This window comes from Clinocottus analis, unplaced genomic scaffold (assembly GCF_023055335.1).
Source record: "Clinocottus analis isolate CAN_PGR_092001 unplaced genomic scaffold, fCliAna1.0.p SCAF_15, whole genome shotgun sequence".
NCBI lineage: Eukaryota > Metazoa > Chordata > Actinopteri > Perciformes > Cottidae > Clinocottus > Clinocottus analis.
Window position 1 is genome coordinate 15342080 of NW_027175876.1, and position 17965 is coordinate 15360044.

At 39.1% G+C, this 17965-nt stretch overlaps 2 protein-coding genes across 4 annotated transcripts in view; one reads left to right on the forward strand and one right to left on the reverse strand.

The window, feature by feature from the left end:
* The window catches only part of selenoi (selenoprotein I), a 16658-nt gene extending 1066 nt beyond the window's left edge, over nt 1–15592 (reverse strand). The window contains exons 1-10 of one of the 2 annotated variants that reach the window (XM_068577223.1): nt 15427–15592; nt 13110–13178; nt 10415–10523; nt 9091–9165; nt 7032–7294; nt 6832–6940; nt 6484–6532; nt 6213–6393; nt 5909–6088; nt 1–4182 (exon numbers count right to left, since the gene is read on the reverse strand). The exon at nt 1–4182 is cut by the window's left edge and continues 1066 nt beyond it. In XM_068577223.1, the coding sequence (XP_068433324.1) occupies nt 4075–4182; nt 5909–6088; nt 6213–6393; nt 6484–6532; nt 6832–6940; nt 7032–7294; nt 9091–9165; nt 10415–10523; nt 13110–13178; nt 15427–15483 (1200 nt within the window). In that variant the 5' untranslated portion in view covers nt 15484–15592 and the 3' untranslated portion in view covers nt 1–4074. The remainder of the gene's footprint in view (nt 4183–5908; nt 6089–6212; nt 6394–6483; nt 6533–6831; nt 6941–7031; nt 7295–9090; nt 9166–10414; nt 10524–13109; nt 13179–15426) is intronic. The other variant, XM_068577224.1, reaches the window with a different exon arrangement.
* Nucleotides 15593–15841: 249 nt separating this feature from the next.
* On the forward strand, nt 15842–17750 carry ost4 (oligosaccharyltransferase complex subunit 4 (non-catalytic)). Of its 2 annotated transcripts, XR_011077537.1 has the most exons (3): nt 15842–15999; nt 16755–16887; nt 17634–17750. XR_011077537.1 is itself a non-coding variant. In XM_068577420.1 (2 exons), the coding sequence occupies exon 1, from the start codon at nt 16756–16758 to the stop codon at nt 16867–16869; it is 114 nt and encodes a 37-aa protein (XP_068433521.1). In that variant the 3' UTR covers nt 16870–16887; nt 17634–17750. The 2 variants fall into 2 exon arrangements, 1 of the variants encoding a protein (XP_068433521.1); XM_068577420.1 differs by lacking the exon at nt 15842–15999 and having other exon boundaries at nt 16756–16887.
* Nucleotides 17751–17965: the final 215 nt, after the last annotated feature.

Sequence of the window (17965 nt, forward strand, 5' to 3'; positions counted from 1 at the left end):
CTGAACATGTGTCCTCTTAAAATAACATTTTTAATGTTATAGCTTACCCTGATTTTAGTTCATTTGTCATTGTCTTATTTTGTATATTTTCATCAAATTGTTATTAGCCTGTCATGTTAGGTTTTGTTTTTCAAACATTTATTATTTACTATTTATCTTAACATACTTTGCAATTTAGTTATTTGCTTTTATGTTTTCCGAAGCACATATTAATTTAGTTTTCCAATATTGTGTCAGTTACAACCATTCAACAAGTCTGCAAAAGTAACTACTTATAATTCAATAGAGTAGTTTCTGGTATTTCTATTTTCTTTCTTTCAATGAACATTGAATAAACAAACATGATACATATGTAACATAGTAAGTTCCCTATTGCTGGACAGAGCAGTGGAATTAGAGAAAGATAAATGCACAGATTCATGTCATTTAATTGGAACGGACTTCTTAAGTCAAAGGACATATTGAATCCTGTAGCATGGCTGTTCCCAAACAGTGCTGTCTTGCTCACAGCACTTTTTTTTTAGTGAATCAAGTCATATTTAAGTAAAAGATTTGGTCAAGATAAGGAACTATCATGGTCACTTGCCAGCTGTTTTGACAGCCAGCACCCACATAATAGATAGCCGATACAAGACGGACATTTTGGTAAAGTTCTCTCTCTTCAGTTACTTTTAAAGATTACTTGAGGATTAATGCGCAGAAACAATACTATCATCATTCTTAATTTTTTGTCCTCAACTGCTGCAACCATCTGCAGAAAATTGACCCGGCTACAAGTTGTGTGGTTCTGCAGCTCCACCTGCTGAAGGCTTTGTATAGTGCAGCTTATTCAGCTATGAAAGGTATTCTCAAAGTCTTGTTGGTCATCCACAATTTGACAATATTACTATTCATCTTGAGTGCTACATGAACTTAAAATGGGAGGTTGAACTATGGTTGTTTTTGTTTTGATTGGGTAATGCAAGGTTTTTGTACGTTTTGTAATAAATGGAGCAATGTTAAATGTCATAGATGCCAACAAACCAATTACAGAACAGTAACCATGGCCTGTATGCAATCATTGCACAGATGATGTTTACAGTGTATAAAATGATTTCAGACGTAAGGGCTTTACCAGTCAAAGCTGCTCTCTGCCGGCCCCTAGTGGCTGTGGAAGGAACTTGAGATTTTCATGAAAGTTTTAGTCTCTGGTTAAAGGTAATTCACTTTTATTTGTTTCTAGACCGTCCTCTTTCACATGTTAAATACATCATAACCACAGTAAGTAGCCACACCAAAGCCAACAACAACAAAGTCACAATTTGAACAGCTTGGTTCACTGATCCAGGGCCGCAGAGGAGCACACCAGAATGGTGACCAGAACATTTGCTCCGAATTTGCTATTATTTCATCCAAAATAATTCATCTGTCAATGGATGATCATTTTTGTTTTATCCTCTATTTTGCTACCTAATTTTCATTTTGTTTTGTATAATGCCACATTTTCTCACCCAGCTAACATGTTTCTATTATTGCGCTGTTTGTAGTGTAACCAGACTGGCATGCAGGTAATCACACTCAGATCACAGCCCATCCACAAACTATCCCGGAGAAAGGACCAGATCCAAATCCTCCAGTAGGGTAGCAGAGATAAGAAATATTAAAAGACGTTTGAAGAACTGCAACGGAGACGCTTTCTTTTGTTCTTGATCTTAACCCAGTAAAGGGTTAAGAGCTGCCCTGTTTGGAGAAATGGGTCTACCGGATAACAATAGTTTGGAAAGATTACATTTAAATGAAGAAACAACAAATGTATTTCCACAGACGTTGACACAGAGTATACTCCAAAACATGAACAGACTTGTACATGGACCTGTGCATACCCAGGCAGTGCATGTATGCGCCAGAAAAACAGTTCACCATATTGTTGGTGAAATCTCAGTCAGTTGTTCGGACGCCACTAAAATATAGGGGGTCCAAAGTCACAGTTGTGGGGTAAATTACATTTCAGCTAATAATATGTGCTTATGACCGCAAGTAAACATTTACCAGTTGCAGTGCAGAGGTGCCGCAAACTAACATGGGCTACTTTACTGGGTATGATGGCAGTTGAGTTGGATCTCCCAGTCCTGATAGCACTACAGGTACACTTCTACGCTGTGAATACGATCAAAATCGGTGTTAACCCAACAGTTCAAAAACAAAGTACCGAACATCTGCAACTGGTAAACGGGTAGAATTATTAGCTCCAAGTGCATTAATAGATTTTTCTTTCCCAGTGTATCGTTTTCTTGTACCTTATAATCATAGCATCAGACTTCCTGTATATGAGATGATTCTAATAGTGACTTCACATTCACACTTTCATAACAGACAGACTTGTACTTGCCGTTCACAAGGAAAGTACAAAGGCTTTCCAAGAGTTGTTATTGCTGGTCGGTTGAACACTTCCACTGAACGTTGAGACCATGACATTGAGGCTGATGGTTGAGGTGACGGATTTTGTGAGCTAAACTTGTCCAGTTTGCTTGAAAACCATCATTTTAAATAGAGTGACAAAGACAAACAGGTGCAACACTATGGTGTTGCTGGGGCTTTACTATCGTATGTCAGCAGATAGTGGAGATCTGGGAAAGGCATTGGAGATAGACAAGACTTGTCACTTTTCAACCAAAGATATTCCTAAGGGCCAGGTCCACACATAACAATGTGTTTCCTCTAAACTACAGACAACCAGTCCATGTTGTAGAAAATTATGGATCTTTGCAATGAGAGATGGATGGACGGTAAGCCCTGTCCAATCAGATTTGGCCTGCCAGTGAAAACCAGTTTGATTAGAAACCAATTCCAGTCTGCAACCACAACTCAATATGCAATTTAACCACGGAAACATTATTTGAGTCACACGAATAAACAGTGCTTAACAAAACATAAAAGAAAAGTTATCCGACAGTATAAAAAGTGTCATAATATCTGTGTGAGAGGAGTGACGCCAGGCGGTGTTGTGGCGTTTGCGGTGTCCTGTGCGATGGCTCGTTCCCTCAGAGTGAGTCCGCTCCGTTAACGGGTTTTGGACACACTCTTCATTCAAGCGCTACGCAACTAAACCACAAACCATTACCATGGCTACAGATTAACAAAACACTATCAAATATATGTATATATATAAAACAATTTAAAATAACAAAACAAATCGGCATGAAGACACGACACCATGGAAGGTAGGGAGAGCCGGGCTCTCAGAGGTCCACTTTGAAGGTTAGTAGAAGTCAAAAGGTCAGAGGTCACTGTCTTCCCTTGGTTAGTCACAATCCAACCCTAAACAGTCATCACAGAGCAGAATGTGGAATTAATTAGAGATAAATTTATACAATGTCTTTTACAGGATCAATAATCATTTCTTTCATTTTGAAAATAAAATGCCCCAACCCCCATATCTATATATGTGTGTGTGCATCACACACACAGCTATTACCAAATAATCACTGGGATTTCTAAATTAAAATCATCCAATGATAAAAAAAAAAAGGGATTGAACCTTTAAACTCTGGACACAGCTGTGGATACACACAATTTAGAGGTTCGGTTGGGTTTGAAACAACACTATTTGAGGCATTCCTGTTAATATAATAAAACTTCAATGTTGTTTCCTCAAGGCATATTATACATTCATAATACTATGCGAGTCAACTGTTTGCGTGTGTTTGAGTTTGGCTGTGTTCGTATTGGAAATACCTGCCACGAGAGATATAAATTATCTGCACTAAAGCAGAATAATGTATGTACATGTATTGTTGTGTTTGCGTGGCTCCTGTCTTCATGACTGAAGCACATTTCCGTAGGAAACAATTGCACCTCATTGGATCAACCAATCACCAATGACGGAAGCCAGAGCCCCTGAGCCCGCCCCATCGCAAACACCAGAGTTTGGTTGGTAATGTGTCAGTGAGTGTGTGCGTGTGTGTGTGTATTTGTGTTTGGGGACAGTGGAAAGACAGTCCGTTCCACTTGCAGTGTCCTCATGGATGGAGGGGAGGGGATGCGGTTTCCGTGGTGAAGAGAGTGAAGTGTCGATAAGCCGAGGAGAGGAGGAACCTAAACCTCAGCTTCTTTCAAGCCAATCCGCTCCTCCTCCTGTCAGTCACTGTTGGGCTTCTTCAGGGAGAAGGCCAAGATGCTGAAGTGGTTGCTGAGCTGTTGTACCTAAAAAAAATAATAATAAAAAAGTACAATTATTTTGTACCGTTTTTATATGTGGATTCAATAAAAACAACTTTAATCTTTTTTCAACATTTAGTCGCAGAGAAGCTAGACATGTATGTCTTTTATCTGGGCACAACAGGGCATTACATGTCTGCAGCTTTAGATAAAAGTTGGTCATCTTCAGAAACTAACACTGGATTTTTAAGAGAATCCAACAAAAATATTATTTCAAAATTTAAAAAAATAAAATAAATCAAGCCCACTATTTCCTATGAAAGTAGCTAGCAATGGTAGCTCCAAAAGTCCCTAAATCTAGCAAAAAAAGTCTGCAAATTTACAACCCTCTGGGGCCAGCCCCCTAAGATAATCATTATGAATGTAAATATATTATAATTAACACAAACCAAAAACATGGTTATTGTTAATACTCAGACACCTGTCAAGCTAGCAGCTTGTTAAAGGCTTGGATGACGTGTAATGCGTTCGGGCAGGTAGGTTGACCGGCAGCTAGCACATGTCTTCATTTAATTTGGGCTATATGAAATAATTGGACAGGCTTATCACCTGAGCCAGATACACCAAATGTATTCTTTTCTTGTCAGAGCATTTCATTTGTTGATTGCTTTCAGCTAGGGCTGCAAGAACTAATCACTAAAAATTGATTAATAATAAAGTTATCAACGAATCCTTATCGATTCGTTGTGTCGCGCGATTATTATGCCAGCCATTAAGTCGCGGAGATGTTTCAGTATAAAAGTTGAGTTGCGTGCAGCAGACACAAGGTCCAGAAGGTTCAGTTGCAGCCCGTTGTATCCTCTCGTATGTTACTACGGTGGTCACATTGCTTGCTACAATAACATAGCAGCTAGGCTAACCGTTGTCGTTAGCTCCCTAGCTGGTCATTCAAACCCTGTGTTTGAGCTGCGCTGTTGGGTTAGATAACGTCTTATTGAAATGTTTATTCGTTTTAAAATACAGCGAGGGCTTCAAGAGAAGCAATGTGTAATATCTCTGAGGCCGACCTGCGTTCAGCAGTCCGGAATTGCTGCTTGCATTTGTGGTTCGATATGTAATTAATAACTTTTGTTTAGGTAAAGTGCAGTATCCAGTGTGTGTGTGCGTCTGTGATTGTGTGTGTCTGTGAGTGTGTGTATGAGCGTCTGTGAGTGTGTATGTGTGTGAGCGTCTGTGTGCGTGGGTCTGTCAGTGTAGAGAACCAGTTGTGACGTTGCTGTTAAGTTTTTCGATTTGTATTTCTTTAGTTTTTTTTAAAATACATTTTGTATTGTTTAGATTGTTTGCACTATGAATCTGAAAACATAACGCCTGCTGCTATGACTGCACAAAAAGTTGACGAATTAACACGCTAAATGTTTGTTTAACACCCACAGATTTACTCTTATGTAGGAGGTCATGTGCAAGCCTATTTCTGGCCTCAACCAGTTGCCAGGCAATCGGCAGGTATTCCTGCCGGTTGCTACTTAGAACAAAGAAATAGTTGGCCACCTAACCATTGACATTTCAGCTGTAGTCAAATAAAAAAGCCATAACATGGTAATTATTGAGCTTAAGTAGATTTTTTGAGTCCTGACAGAGCCAGTCTAGCCATTTCCCCTTTTTGAGTCTTTATGCTAAGCTAAGCTAACCGGCTGTTAACAGTAGCTTCATACTACATGTACAGACATGACAATATGTTTTTATTTCAACAGTATGTCCATTTTCTTACCACTGAAACGCCGTAGTGGATGTGTGCTAGTATGACAGCAGCTGTCCACAGATACAGGAGCAGGGTCTCATTGGTAACCACTCCAAATACCGCCGACAACACCACTGGTGTCATGGGCAGCAACAGCCAGCTCATCGCCTGGCAACGCGTGTTACTCATCTGACAGACAATCAGCTTACACTGCAAGATTAATACATTCCCCCATAAATAAACAGAGATTAACACCTGAAGACATTTATGCATTGCGTGGTTGTTGAAAGCACAAGGAAAAAAGTAATGATGTGCGTAAAAAGAAAACACTCACTGTAACATTAGCGAAGGCTGTCCCCACCATGAGGTAGAAGGTCCTGGGCTGCAGCTCGAGGATGTTGGATGGAGAGAAGACCACCCAAATAGTGGACAAGACGAAGAGAAGGACGGGAGACAGGAAGGGCAGGAAGGCTTCGTACAGGCTGCTGTGCTTCAGAGTGTTACTGCGGTGACCTCTGCAAAACCACAGGGGGTGAAGAGTTCAGAGCGCTGTGTGAAATCACAATACTCCAACAGAATGAAACGCGAATGGAAGGTTGACTTACTTGAGGACATTGTAGAGGCTCATGGGTACGGTCACAGTAAAGGAACAGGCTGGGAATCAAAAGATATTCATTATTATAGGAGGCGTTTCTTATGATTGGGAAACCGCTAGCATGGCTCTGTGAGGAACAAAAGGTTAAAAAAAAATTCACTAATGAATAGTTAACTTTTTTAACCTGTTAACTAGGCACAGCAAGCCTGTCGAGCTTTGGTGCTGCACAGTGTCACATTAGTATCTTTAAAATTACAATCTGGCTGATGATTGCACCAAATGGAAAGTGTCCAGCCAGATCAAATAGTCCTTTTAATTCCTGACCAGCAGCACAACTCAGGTAGTGAATAAAGCTCACCGATTATCATAAAGGTGAAAAGGTCTCTATAGAGGAAGCTCCACAGAATTGGCTGGTACCATGTTTCCACGCCGACCACAGCAGTGACCAAGTAAACGAGGGAAATTGTCTGAAAGTGGATGAGACAGGGAATGAGACACAAGATATCAAGTCATTAGAAGGCTGGCATGTCAAGGTGGTGTGTCCTTGCGTGTCCATACCACTTGGCTGATGTCGTATCCCCATGGCAGAAACAAGATGCCAGTGTTATATTTCTCCCAGTGAGATAGAATGAAGGAGAACAGCACCACCCACAGGATGTAATACAGTGTGGCCACTCCCACACCACTTTCTCCACGCCCAAATATGGAGTAGACGGTGGCCACGAAGAAGATGCAGGCCCAACTGTCCAGGCCATGGTCAAACAGCTCCCCTAGTGGTGTGGATGAGTTGGTGCGACGTGCCTGTTTACCGTCAACACCATCTACTCATAACAAAAAAACACATGGATTATTGGTACAGAACATGGCCGTGTAAACATTAAGAAAGGAAAAACTATGCATATAACAAAGTTTTTTGTGTCTAACGTTCCCATTTTGAAATGTTTCCAAGTCTGAACTCACTTCCTCAAAAACTGAACTGGAATACACTAATTTCATCCACATATACAAGTGATCTGCAAACATACCTTCAAAACAGAATAGTTCTGGTTCACAAAATGGTCAGCACGATTTGAACTGACTTAAGTGTGGTTCACAGGGTATATAGTTACATACCAACAAAAATACAAAGACGGAACCTGACAAAAACATACATCTGTATTTCTTTAGCTGCCAAACAGTCTGTGGAAACTTTGAGGGCATCTATGTTATTTCAGCACCATCTATGAGCGAAGTGAAGGCACGTATAAAAGATCAAATTCAGTTCACCCCTCTGGCACTGCTACACCTTACTGTGGAAATATTGATCTATTAATATAGCGAAATTTGCTTGAAGGAGTGGGATGAGAGTAAGAAGGGTGTGTGCAAATTACAATCCCTTTAAAACACCTTTGATGAGTGCATCAAAATGTATAAAAAAAGGAAACATTTAGTCAAAAAGCCCTTTCAATTCCTGACCTGGTCGACTTTCTGGGTCTTTCATCCAAAATATCTGCCACAACTAGCCAACCCTTTCACATTCCTCATAGCCACACCGTCAATGTAAATACATATTGATTAGTGCAGCTTTAACTCAGCTCAGGCACAAGTTGTCATCTTAAGGGGTTTCAGTTTGCTATGAACGCGGTGATCATATTCCACATCAAAAGCTTGCACTTTCTTACTCAAAGGTAAGTAGTAGAAAGAAGGCAGTGTATGTCATTGTAAGTATTTGTTTTCCAATCCATGCTTTGTGTTTTGCACTTTTTTTTATTGTTGTGTATTATAAATAATACATAAAAATATATAAAAATAATATACTATTCTAACACTAGGTAATGACTCAATGTCTAAAGTTATTACAATGAAAAGCCCTTTGATGATCTTAAATCATGTTTTTTTTCTACATCTGTGTAATTTGTCTTTACAAAATATCTCGTATCAAAACCATTATATCCAAATAATGATTCTGATCAGGTTACAGCCAGCAGCCAGTTAGCTTAGCACAAAAACTGAAAATAGGGAAACTGTTGTAAAGGGAAACAAGAATTACCGCCTCACCGTAGTAAACTACCAAGCGGTCATGATGCAGTTTCAATAGTTCTGTCATAATCTCATCATTCATGTGGCAGCTACAGTTTTTGAGTCAAGCTTTATTTTACTTCTAAATATTGGCTAATGTACTCTAAGTAGGAAAGAAATTAATTGCCAGGGTGATACTTCTCATGCCAAACTGCCTGTTACTGTACCGACAGTCAAGAGGCACTCATTGTATAAAACTATACGATAACATATCTGCAATAGACAATTATCGCTTATGAAATTAGCATATTGAGACTCTTTTTTTGGCTCTATTTACTGTGATATCTGGAGTGAGAATAAAGTCAAGAGTTTTCACTAAAACGTAAACCCAATTTCTGAAACAGGGTCTGATATTGTAGATTCCTCATTAACGGTCACATTTCAACACACACCACATGATAACTTCTTGATCTTACAAAATACGACAAAAACATAACGAAATATGTCCAAACCTCCAGAGGCCCTGTACAGAGTATATTCCATGAGGAAGAATTTGCCCCGGCGCCTCTCAAAAGTCAGAGAACAACACCACGCAGAGGTTGCAGGGGTTAGGACTCACCGAGTGTATAGGCCAAAAAGTTGAAGAACCCTGCAGCAACCCAGACCCAACTAGGCACGTGTTCATGTCCTACAGCTGAGACATAAACAATGTAAACATGCAGCACATACATAAATACAAACTAAGCAAAGTCAAATGTCTTCAAACTCATCCCATCTGAAATGGAAGTAGGGGTAACCCTGATGAAGAATTTATACATTGTTTTACTCTGATTGGTCAAGGTTTGCCTTTACACAAGTTGTGTCTTTTTTTCTTGCTCATTATTTCCTCTATTTTTAAGGTTTCTTTAGAAAATAGTAAAAACTAATCAATAACAAATACAACTAATTATTGGCTGACATAAATGATTTTATTGCTTAGCTTGTGTGTCAGATAATAGACAGCACTGTTTGTTGTGTGTAGGTTGTGTGTGTGTGTGTGTGTGTGTGTGTGTTTGTGTGGAGCACTGTCCGTAGCACTGACAACAATAGACAGAGACATGGTTTCTGGTCCTTTTTACTTTCCGTGGGTGAAAATTAAACTTTGGGTCCAAAATATATTTCCTGCTATCGTCTACGTCCCTCCCGCGGTGATTTTAGACAATCATTCATAAATTCAAAATATATCTAGCACTCAGATAGTGCTATAATATTATGGGACTGCTGTGATTAATAAATGTAGCGCTTGAATTTTGAAAATGCCATGTTGTTATATTCTTTTGTTTCCCCGCCATGATTCGACTGTGGCAACATCAAAATCCTGGAGTAGAGTACTATTCATGCTCTAAATTGAAGGGTGCAAACAGACAACTCTATAGAATGAGAACTCCTCAAGAGCATATTCAAGGTGAACCACCAGTGTGTGTGCATCATTTGGTTTAACTGTTTTTGTGAGTATTAACTTCCTGATGGCAAACATCCTAGTGAGGACATTTGGACTGGTCTTTGTCGTGACAGTAGAGGTCAGAGTAGAGTCATGCCTTCACCTTTGGGTGCCCAACAATATGAAGACAGAGCACAGTATCTTGAGTTGTGCGTCAGTCTTTGTTGATGTCTCTCGAGATCTAGTTGTAAATGTTAGTAGTAGCCCTGTGTGTAGGCATGTAATGGGTTAGTGATTACTCAGAGGCTCTGAAAGCACTTGCATATCAGAAGGTGATGGACTTTGTGTTGAATAAACAAAGTGGCCACGTACATTCCTTTAGTCAATCTCCCCCTCTGGGCAGATGGGTAAATGCAACAAGCAAAAAGAAAACATGTTTTGCTCGTTGCATTATTTTTATCACTTCATTGGGCACAAAAAAAGACAAAAATAATAAAGGGAAAAAGTATCACTGAGAACCTACCAGAGGCAGTGAAGTCAAAGTCGTAGAAGGCCAACATGAGGAAATTCAACACAAGGAACATAAAGCCTGTAAATGTAATGAGGTTTGGAGCCAACCAGGTTGGTAGAAACTGTGAAGACAGAGATCAACAGTAACAGTTGATTAACAATCACTTGGCTCATAAATGATATCTAGGCATTGACACTTTAAAAAATATTAACTGTACAAGAGAATATCAACTGGTACTGATCTAGTCCCAAACTTAGAAACAACTGTAAATCCTGCTATACTGCTTTTCTCCCATTAACCTTGACAAATACACTTTCTTCATCTTAGCCATCTGCTGGTCTCTTAGTTTGCAGAGTTAGCACTTCTCTACTAAATATTATCAATGGGTCCTTACTGAAAGGTCATGTACCATAGTATTACATTTAGTTAGGACCTCTCAACTTGATACTATCAATGGGTCTTTACTAACAGGTCATGTACTATAGTATTACCTTTAGTTATTAATGTGCATTGATGGAACATGAATTCATACAAAAATAGATAAAAAGGAGAGATGAGCTCAGTGTATCCTTCGATGTCCCCCACCAGTCTAGGTCAATAGCAGCATATCTAGGGGCTAGACCATGGCATACATGAGCCAGCCCTAACTATAAGCGTTATCAAAGGGTAAAGTCTAAAGCCTACTCCTAAATCTGGTGAGGGTGATTGAAAATTTAAGCTGGTTCCACAGAAGAGGAGCAGAGTTTAGTTCTTTTTAATTTCAATTATATATTCCATGCTTTGTAATAGGATGTAATGATCAAGTAGTGCAGAAAGCAGGACTAAGGTCTAACAGGACAAGAACAGAGATAAGTCCTCTATCTGATGCAATTAGAAAGTCATTAGTAATTATCACCAGTGACGTCTCTCTGCTAGGATGCTTTCTAAATACTGACTTAAAGTCCTCAAACTATTATTATGTTGAAAGTCACACAACTGATTTGCAACTCCTTTCTCAAGGAGCCTAAAGAGTGTGTGATGGTTAGAGATAGGTCTGTTGTTAGCCAACACCTCTGGATCAAGAATGGGCTTCTTAAGAAGAGGTCTAATCACAGCCACTTTGAAAGACGATGGCACATGACCTTTTAGTAAAGACCCATTGATAATATCTAGTAGAGAAGTGCTAACTCTACTTCTTCCCAGGAGTCTTTGTGCTTTGTCTCCTCGCAAGTTTACATGGATCGTGGTTGTCTCTGGACCCTGGTTCTGCCTCCTGCCATGACCCCCACTTTTCTCTCGCTCCTTCTGTATGAATTTATGTCCTATCAATGCACATTAACTTTGCTCCTTCTTCGTAGTCTTTGTGCTTTCTCTCCTCACGGGTTTACATGGATCGTGGTTATACCAGCTGCCGCTGTCCTGCTGACGTCCACTGTTACTATCATTATAATACCATATTACTGCTACTGCTTTTATTATCATAATATTGTATCCACTGCTGTTGTTATTATTTGTAGTAATCATTGTTATTTTACTATTTCTGATATTATTACTGTGATTACTTTTATTACTACTCTCATATTAATAATTTGTCATCTGTAATAATAATTTTGTAATTATTATGTTGTCCATACTGCACAAATCTATTACACTTTTTCCCCCCCTGCTCTCCCTGAGGTTTTTTTCCCCTGTTGAATGTATTTTTGAGGGACTTTTTCCTCTACCGATATGACATTACCAAGGACAGATGATGTCTTATGCTGTCAGTATTTTCAAGCTCTCTTAGACATATTTGTGTTATTGATCTATACAAATACTACTGAATTGAATTGACCTTCATGGACAGTTACATAACCATTAAAATGCTTTTAGGACAGGAATTGGAATTTTGTCAAACCAATAGCAGGTTGCATTCAAGCAAAGACTAAAAAAGAAGAAATAAAGTCCTGATATAAATAAGCAAATGAAAATGTCAATGCCTTAACCAACTATCTAAAGTATTATCAGATGTACAACTGAATAAAAAAACAGTGTCTCCAAAGACTAGAAATAAACATTACAATCAGACACAGATTTGTTCCAATAGAGGAAAAGAAGGTTGTGGATAAGACTTGTCTTGTTCAGCTTTGTTTATACTCGCATGTGGCAACGTGACACAAGCTTCCACAGACAGTGAGCGAGCAGTGAGCACACGCTAAGGCCTTGATGCTCAATGCCCTGTTTGTTGCAGTATTCTCCAAAACTCCAGAGGGCATACAAATAAAAGTGGATTGTGAAGAAGCAAGAATACAGCGAGTGTTTTCAGGAAAAACACATTAACTGACCCCACAATGCAGGGAAGGGATTGTATTTCACTGCTAACTCCTATCTATAGTCTCCTTTATTGTCTGACCAAACATAAGTAATTTGTCAGATGCATTATTATGAAAAAAAAGGTTGAATATCCTAAGAATTTGATTTGGTAAAAATATGTACTCAACTGTAGCTTGTTAGACTTCCTTTTTCTGAAGCATCTAAAATGAATTGTTTGTTTTGGTAAACGTCTCATATGTTAATAGCCGGTGAAGTTTTTGTGGTCTAAAAACCTGGTGTGCGTCTCAAAACGGCTTTACAACATTAAGCATAACCCTAGCTTTACTGTATCACAACAGACAATTGTAAACCTCATTAATGATGGATTCCCATACACTTCAACACACACATCCAGAGCTAAATAGGTTTTTCTCACCTTCACTACAAAGTTCCAGAAAGGGTGCATGACGTAGACAGACAGGGGATTAGAGTCTACAGCGCTGTACTGCAAAGAGACACAATTCAGTCATTCAGGATGTGATCATCAAAAAAAACACAAACAGATCTTTGGTTGCAATTACATTTTTTTTTTTAACATTACATTAATCTCATTGCAAGAGAACTACGGCTTGTAAACAAAACAGAGCAAACAAACAAAACAACACATGGCTTCGTGTGTCGATTCTCCACTGGATAATTTTGATGATTTGTCATGCAGATCAAAACAAACCTGATCCAGGTCTCTGTTACTTTATCCGGACATTACGAAAAAGTATTTGCTACACTGTAATGTACCCGTCTGTTGTTTATAAAATATAATATTTTTTTTAATGTTTTGTTATGCTTTCCTCTTTAGAATAAATGTTGCCACTCTGATGTTAATTGGTCTTGGAGCGCTAGTTTACTTGAAGTGGGACTGGGATCTGCATTTTCAGGTGGCTACAAGAGGCTTAATTAATTTTTTATGTCACGGTGTAGTCGACTCACTGGTGTTCATATTAACCTCTACATACATGTTTACTGAATATATCCAAAGCAGATCATGCTTTAATAGCCAACTAATGGCCCTGTTTATTACACAGCACTATTGCTTATAGGCACACAATCTTGCACTGGGTCTTCACAATTAATAATTTTATCTATATCAAGATTTTTCTAAATTATAGGCATATTGACTCAGACGCGTAGTTTAGAATGTCCACTGTGGATAGACACAGCCGTGATGTTGAGTAATGTCAAACCAACAAGATAACCAATGTGATTAATCATCACAAGATATGCAAATAACATACTGTAACCATAATCCACACGCAACTTGTACAAACATACGTGGATTGCAGTTTCACATAAAGAGATACGTTTCTTCCCCTCTAAGGGAGGCAGCAGTGTGATAAAGGATGTGAGGCAGGAAGATGATAACAGCATGAAAGACAGAGTGAGAGGATTAGTGAAGCTATCATGTGCTTTTCATTTGCATGCTTGTGTCTGCGCACATGTATTCTACAAACACATATTAGTATTTTACGAACCAACGCCAGTGGATGAAAGGACTCTTTCATCCACTGACGTCAGTCGTCTTTTGCTCTCCACCAGCCATGGATGTGCAAGGCATAGTATCCAATGCATGGAGTGTGAGCCACTTAAGAAGCATTATTGGAAAGAGCTCCGGCTTGGTAAACAGTCAAGGGAAGCAGTTTGACAGCAGGAAACAAACGAAGCAGATCCTTGTGTTATTTAAGGACCAAGATCATGACCACGAAAACAAAAAGTAAAGAAATCTTACTATCTAAGAACTGCTGCAAAACATACATAAATGAAATGAATGAGGATCCTGCAATCCTGCATGCATAAAAATGATCCATTATGTACTAAACTAACAGTCTTAAAACAAAGCTGTCAAATTTAATTGGCTTGCGTTTATAGATCCTTAAATAGCTGCCACTCCTCTTTTCTACAGTCCTCCATAGCTAGTGACAGGCTGTTTGAATCTGTTCTGCCCAATGATCATGATTTTGAGGAAAAGCTGAACACTAAAATATAATGATAAGCAGAGAAAATGCTGCTGTTTTAAAAAACTTAACCACACAGTGGCAATATTCGCGAGAATTCTGAGAAAAGGGATTTTACTCGGTGACGTTTTCTCTTCAGTGTGCTGGTTCGAGTGGGTTCCCCTTACTTCACCGTTACACCCGCTATACGTTACTTTACAATGTTGTGGTTGGAATACAAGCAAACGTCAAAGACCTGGCTTTGAGTGGTCTTCGCTACAGCAGGGGGGCATACCTCTGGAATATGTGATCAAACTCAGTATGGCATTGCCAAGCACTGCCGAGGAGAACGAGTCGCTAGCTAACTGTTAGCACACTTGCTCCAATGTCAAGCAAAACATGGCAAACAATGAGATTCTTACTTTAGTTCTCAAATACTCATTTAAATTGTTTTATTTTCTGGGAACAATGCTTATTTTTCGGGAGGCATAAAGTACTTACAGATACACCAGACATTGTGGAAATACTTCCATCTCCAATTGGAACTAATGACGGAAGCCTTTATTTTCTAGGGGAAATTTGACCAGCATCTGGTGTGGTTTTTCCTAACTCTGACTATATCACTCTTTTTTATTAGGGATGCACCCTGCAGATCGTGAGAGCTATCTGGTTAACACGCACCCGTGCGCACACACGCACGCGCACACGCACACACAAGGCTCAATGGCTAGTTGCTAACATGCTATTACTACCTATTAATCATACCTTGTATTTGTCGAAGCCCGCCAGCTGGTCCTGAGTGACATATTCGTAAAGAGCCATGTTTGTACAGGCTGGCTCCACAAGGACATAAATGGATATGTGTTCCTTTGGAAAAGCGTATCCCCACGTTAGCTGCTGAGTCGAAGTACCATCTAGCTCGGCCGCTGTCGTTCACGCCGGGTGAGGTGATGTCGAAACGTTTGAGCCACTCCCACGGAGCACACACATCTACCTGATTGAGCTCATACTGCCCCCTCTGGCCTGGATGTTTACAAAAACAATTAATACAGTAAACAGTATTCCATATGTGTAGTAGTCCAAAAAGAACTGATTTCATGATTCAAGGTGTCCCTTGAAAAAACGAATACAGGCAATGGTTGTTAATACCACGCAGCGTCATCTTTATATTTGTGTTAACGCTAATTGGTCTCACAGGTCCATCGCCGGCTGCTGTGCTCTTAGACGTGACGTGGCTTTCCCCTCAAACCGGAAGACAGGGACACATTTGCTTGTTTGGTGCTGACCAGTTGAAGTCTTTCTCAAACCGAGAGTAAAAACCACAACCTAAGGCCTAATGTAAGTAATAACAATAGTTACGTTGCATTGCAATTTGTTTCATTAGGTCATTAGCTTGAACCTTCATATGTAGCGTTCCTTTATTGAATAACGTTAGTTCAGCCAGTGCGCTTTAACATAGCTAGCTTACATAGCTCGCTAGCTAGGTTAGAGTTACTGTACTCAGATTGATACTCCAAATTGACCACAATTTGACAGATTTATTCAAACCACGTAAGCCTTGATAAAGCGATGACTGTCATAATAAAGCAGGTTATTTTTAATTGTCATACAAACTATTAATGTACATTACAGTATGTAAGATTGGTACAGGATTAGCAGGTGTCACCGTTGTCTTTACATAAGGTGTAACTAGGTTAAGTTAAGCGTTTAACGTTAACTTTAGCTATTAGACTTTATTATATTTTCAAATATAACTACACGATTACATTAAATCGTATATAACCTCAATCTCACTGGTAAACATCTTCTAGAGATGTATTCTTGTTTTTATTGTTTAATGTGGAATGCATTTTAAATCTCAGATAGTCATGTGTAAAACATAAGTTAATTAAAATTATGTGACTAGAAGGTTATATAAAGCATCCAGGGATTCAAAAAGAAGGGGTTTGCTTTAGGAAACAGACAGATGATGCAAAGTAAACATGATTTAATAGTAAATTGACTAAAGTTTGAAGAACTGGTATATTCTGTAGCTGCTTTTGACTAAAGTCCTGACATGTATTTTAAGAATGAATCGTCTCTCTGCTTCACAGAATGGTGACGGACGTGCAGTTGGCCATATTTGCCAACATGCTTGGTGTGTCGTTGTTCCTGCTGGTTGTGTTGTATCACTATGTAGCTGTGAATAACCCCAAGAAGCAAGAGTAGAGTCCTCCAATATGACAGGTGAGTGCAGTTCATGTCAAAGATCTAAGATGGTTTCGCACTGTACTTTGTCGTTTTGTGGTTGTCGGTCAATAATGTTCCACTGTGACTGCAAACAGGTCCTCAGCGCAATGCTACATTGTTGTATGTGTTCAATAATTCCCTCTGGTAAAATGCATTGTGTATTTAGTGAAATCACCAGTGTAGTGTGTCCTTGGTATAACACAGAATGAAAGGTTATCATGGAGTCTTGGCTGTTTCCAAGATTTCGGTTACAGCTGCACCGTGGCACTGCCTGACACTCACTGCTGTTATCGATCTCATTTCTATTCCTGCTTTTTTTTATCATGACCATTCTATTATACATGCTGCTGTTATAAGTAGTTATAATTGTTTTACCGATAGTTAATGCTAATACTGCTATTATAATGAACTATCATTTCTGTGATATGGTTTAACTGTTGTCTATTACACATCTGTGCCTCCTGGGAGAGGGATGCCTCTTCTGACCCCCGATGTAAGGGGGTCCAAAGACCGAGGATGTCTTGCGCTGTACAGATTGCAAAGCCAGGCTGTACAATTAAATAGGGATGTCGCTGAGTCTTTCCAACTCAATACAATACATGGCTGACAAATTGCCACTTGATAATTGAGCTTCTGTAAATTGGTGGAGGAAGCATACATTTTTGTTTGTGCACATGCAGCTACAAAGAGACTATTCCTTCCCAGGACCTATGAACCTGCTTAATGCATTTTTCTCCCCACAGGTGAGATCCTCGCCGCCACCAAGGAAACAACATTCCCCACTTCCAGTCCCAAGAGATGGATTTCTTTCTACTGTTGTAGCGTTATTTTCTAATAAAAATGTGTGGATGCCATTTGCATTAATGTTTCATTTATTACTTAAGTTCTGCATGCACATCAGATACACTCTTGTTGAGGTATTATTTTGCATATAAAAAATGGGGAGTTTTCTTTCAATTTATTTGTAAGTTTCAACACTGTCATCAGTCACAGTATAATTAAAATAATTTGGTTAAAATCAGTTAAAGATATTACATGAAAAATGCAACTATTTACTTTACACAATATATTTATA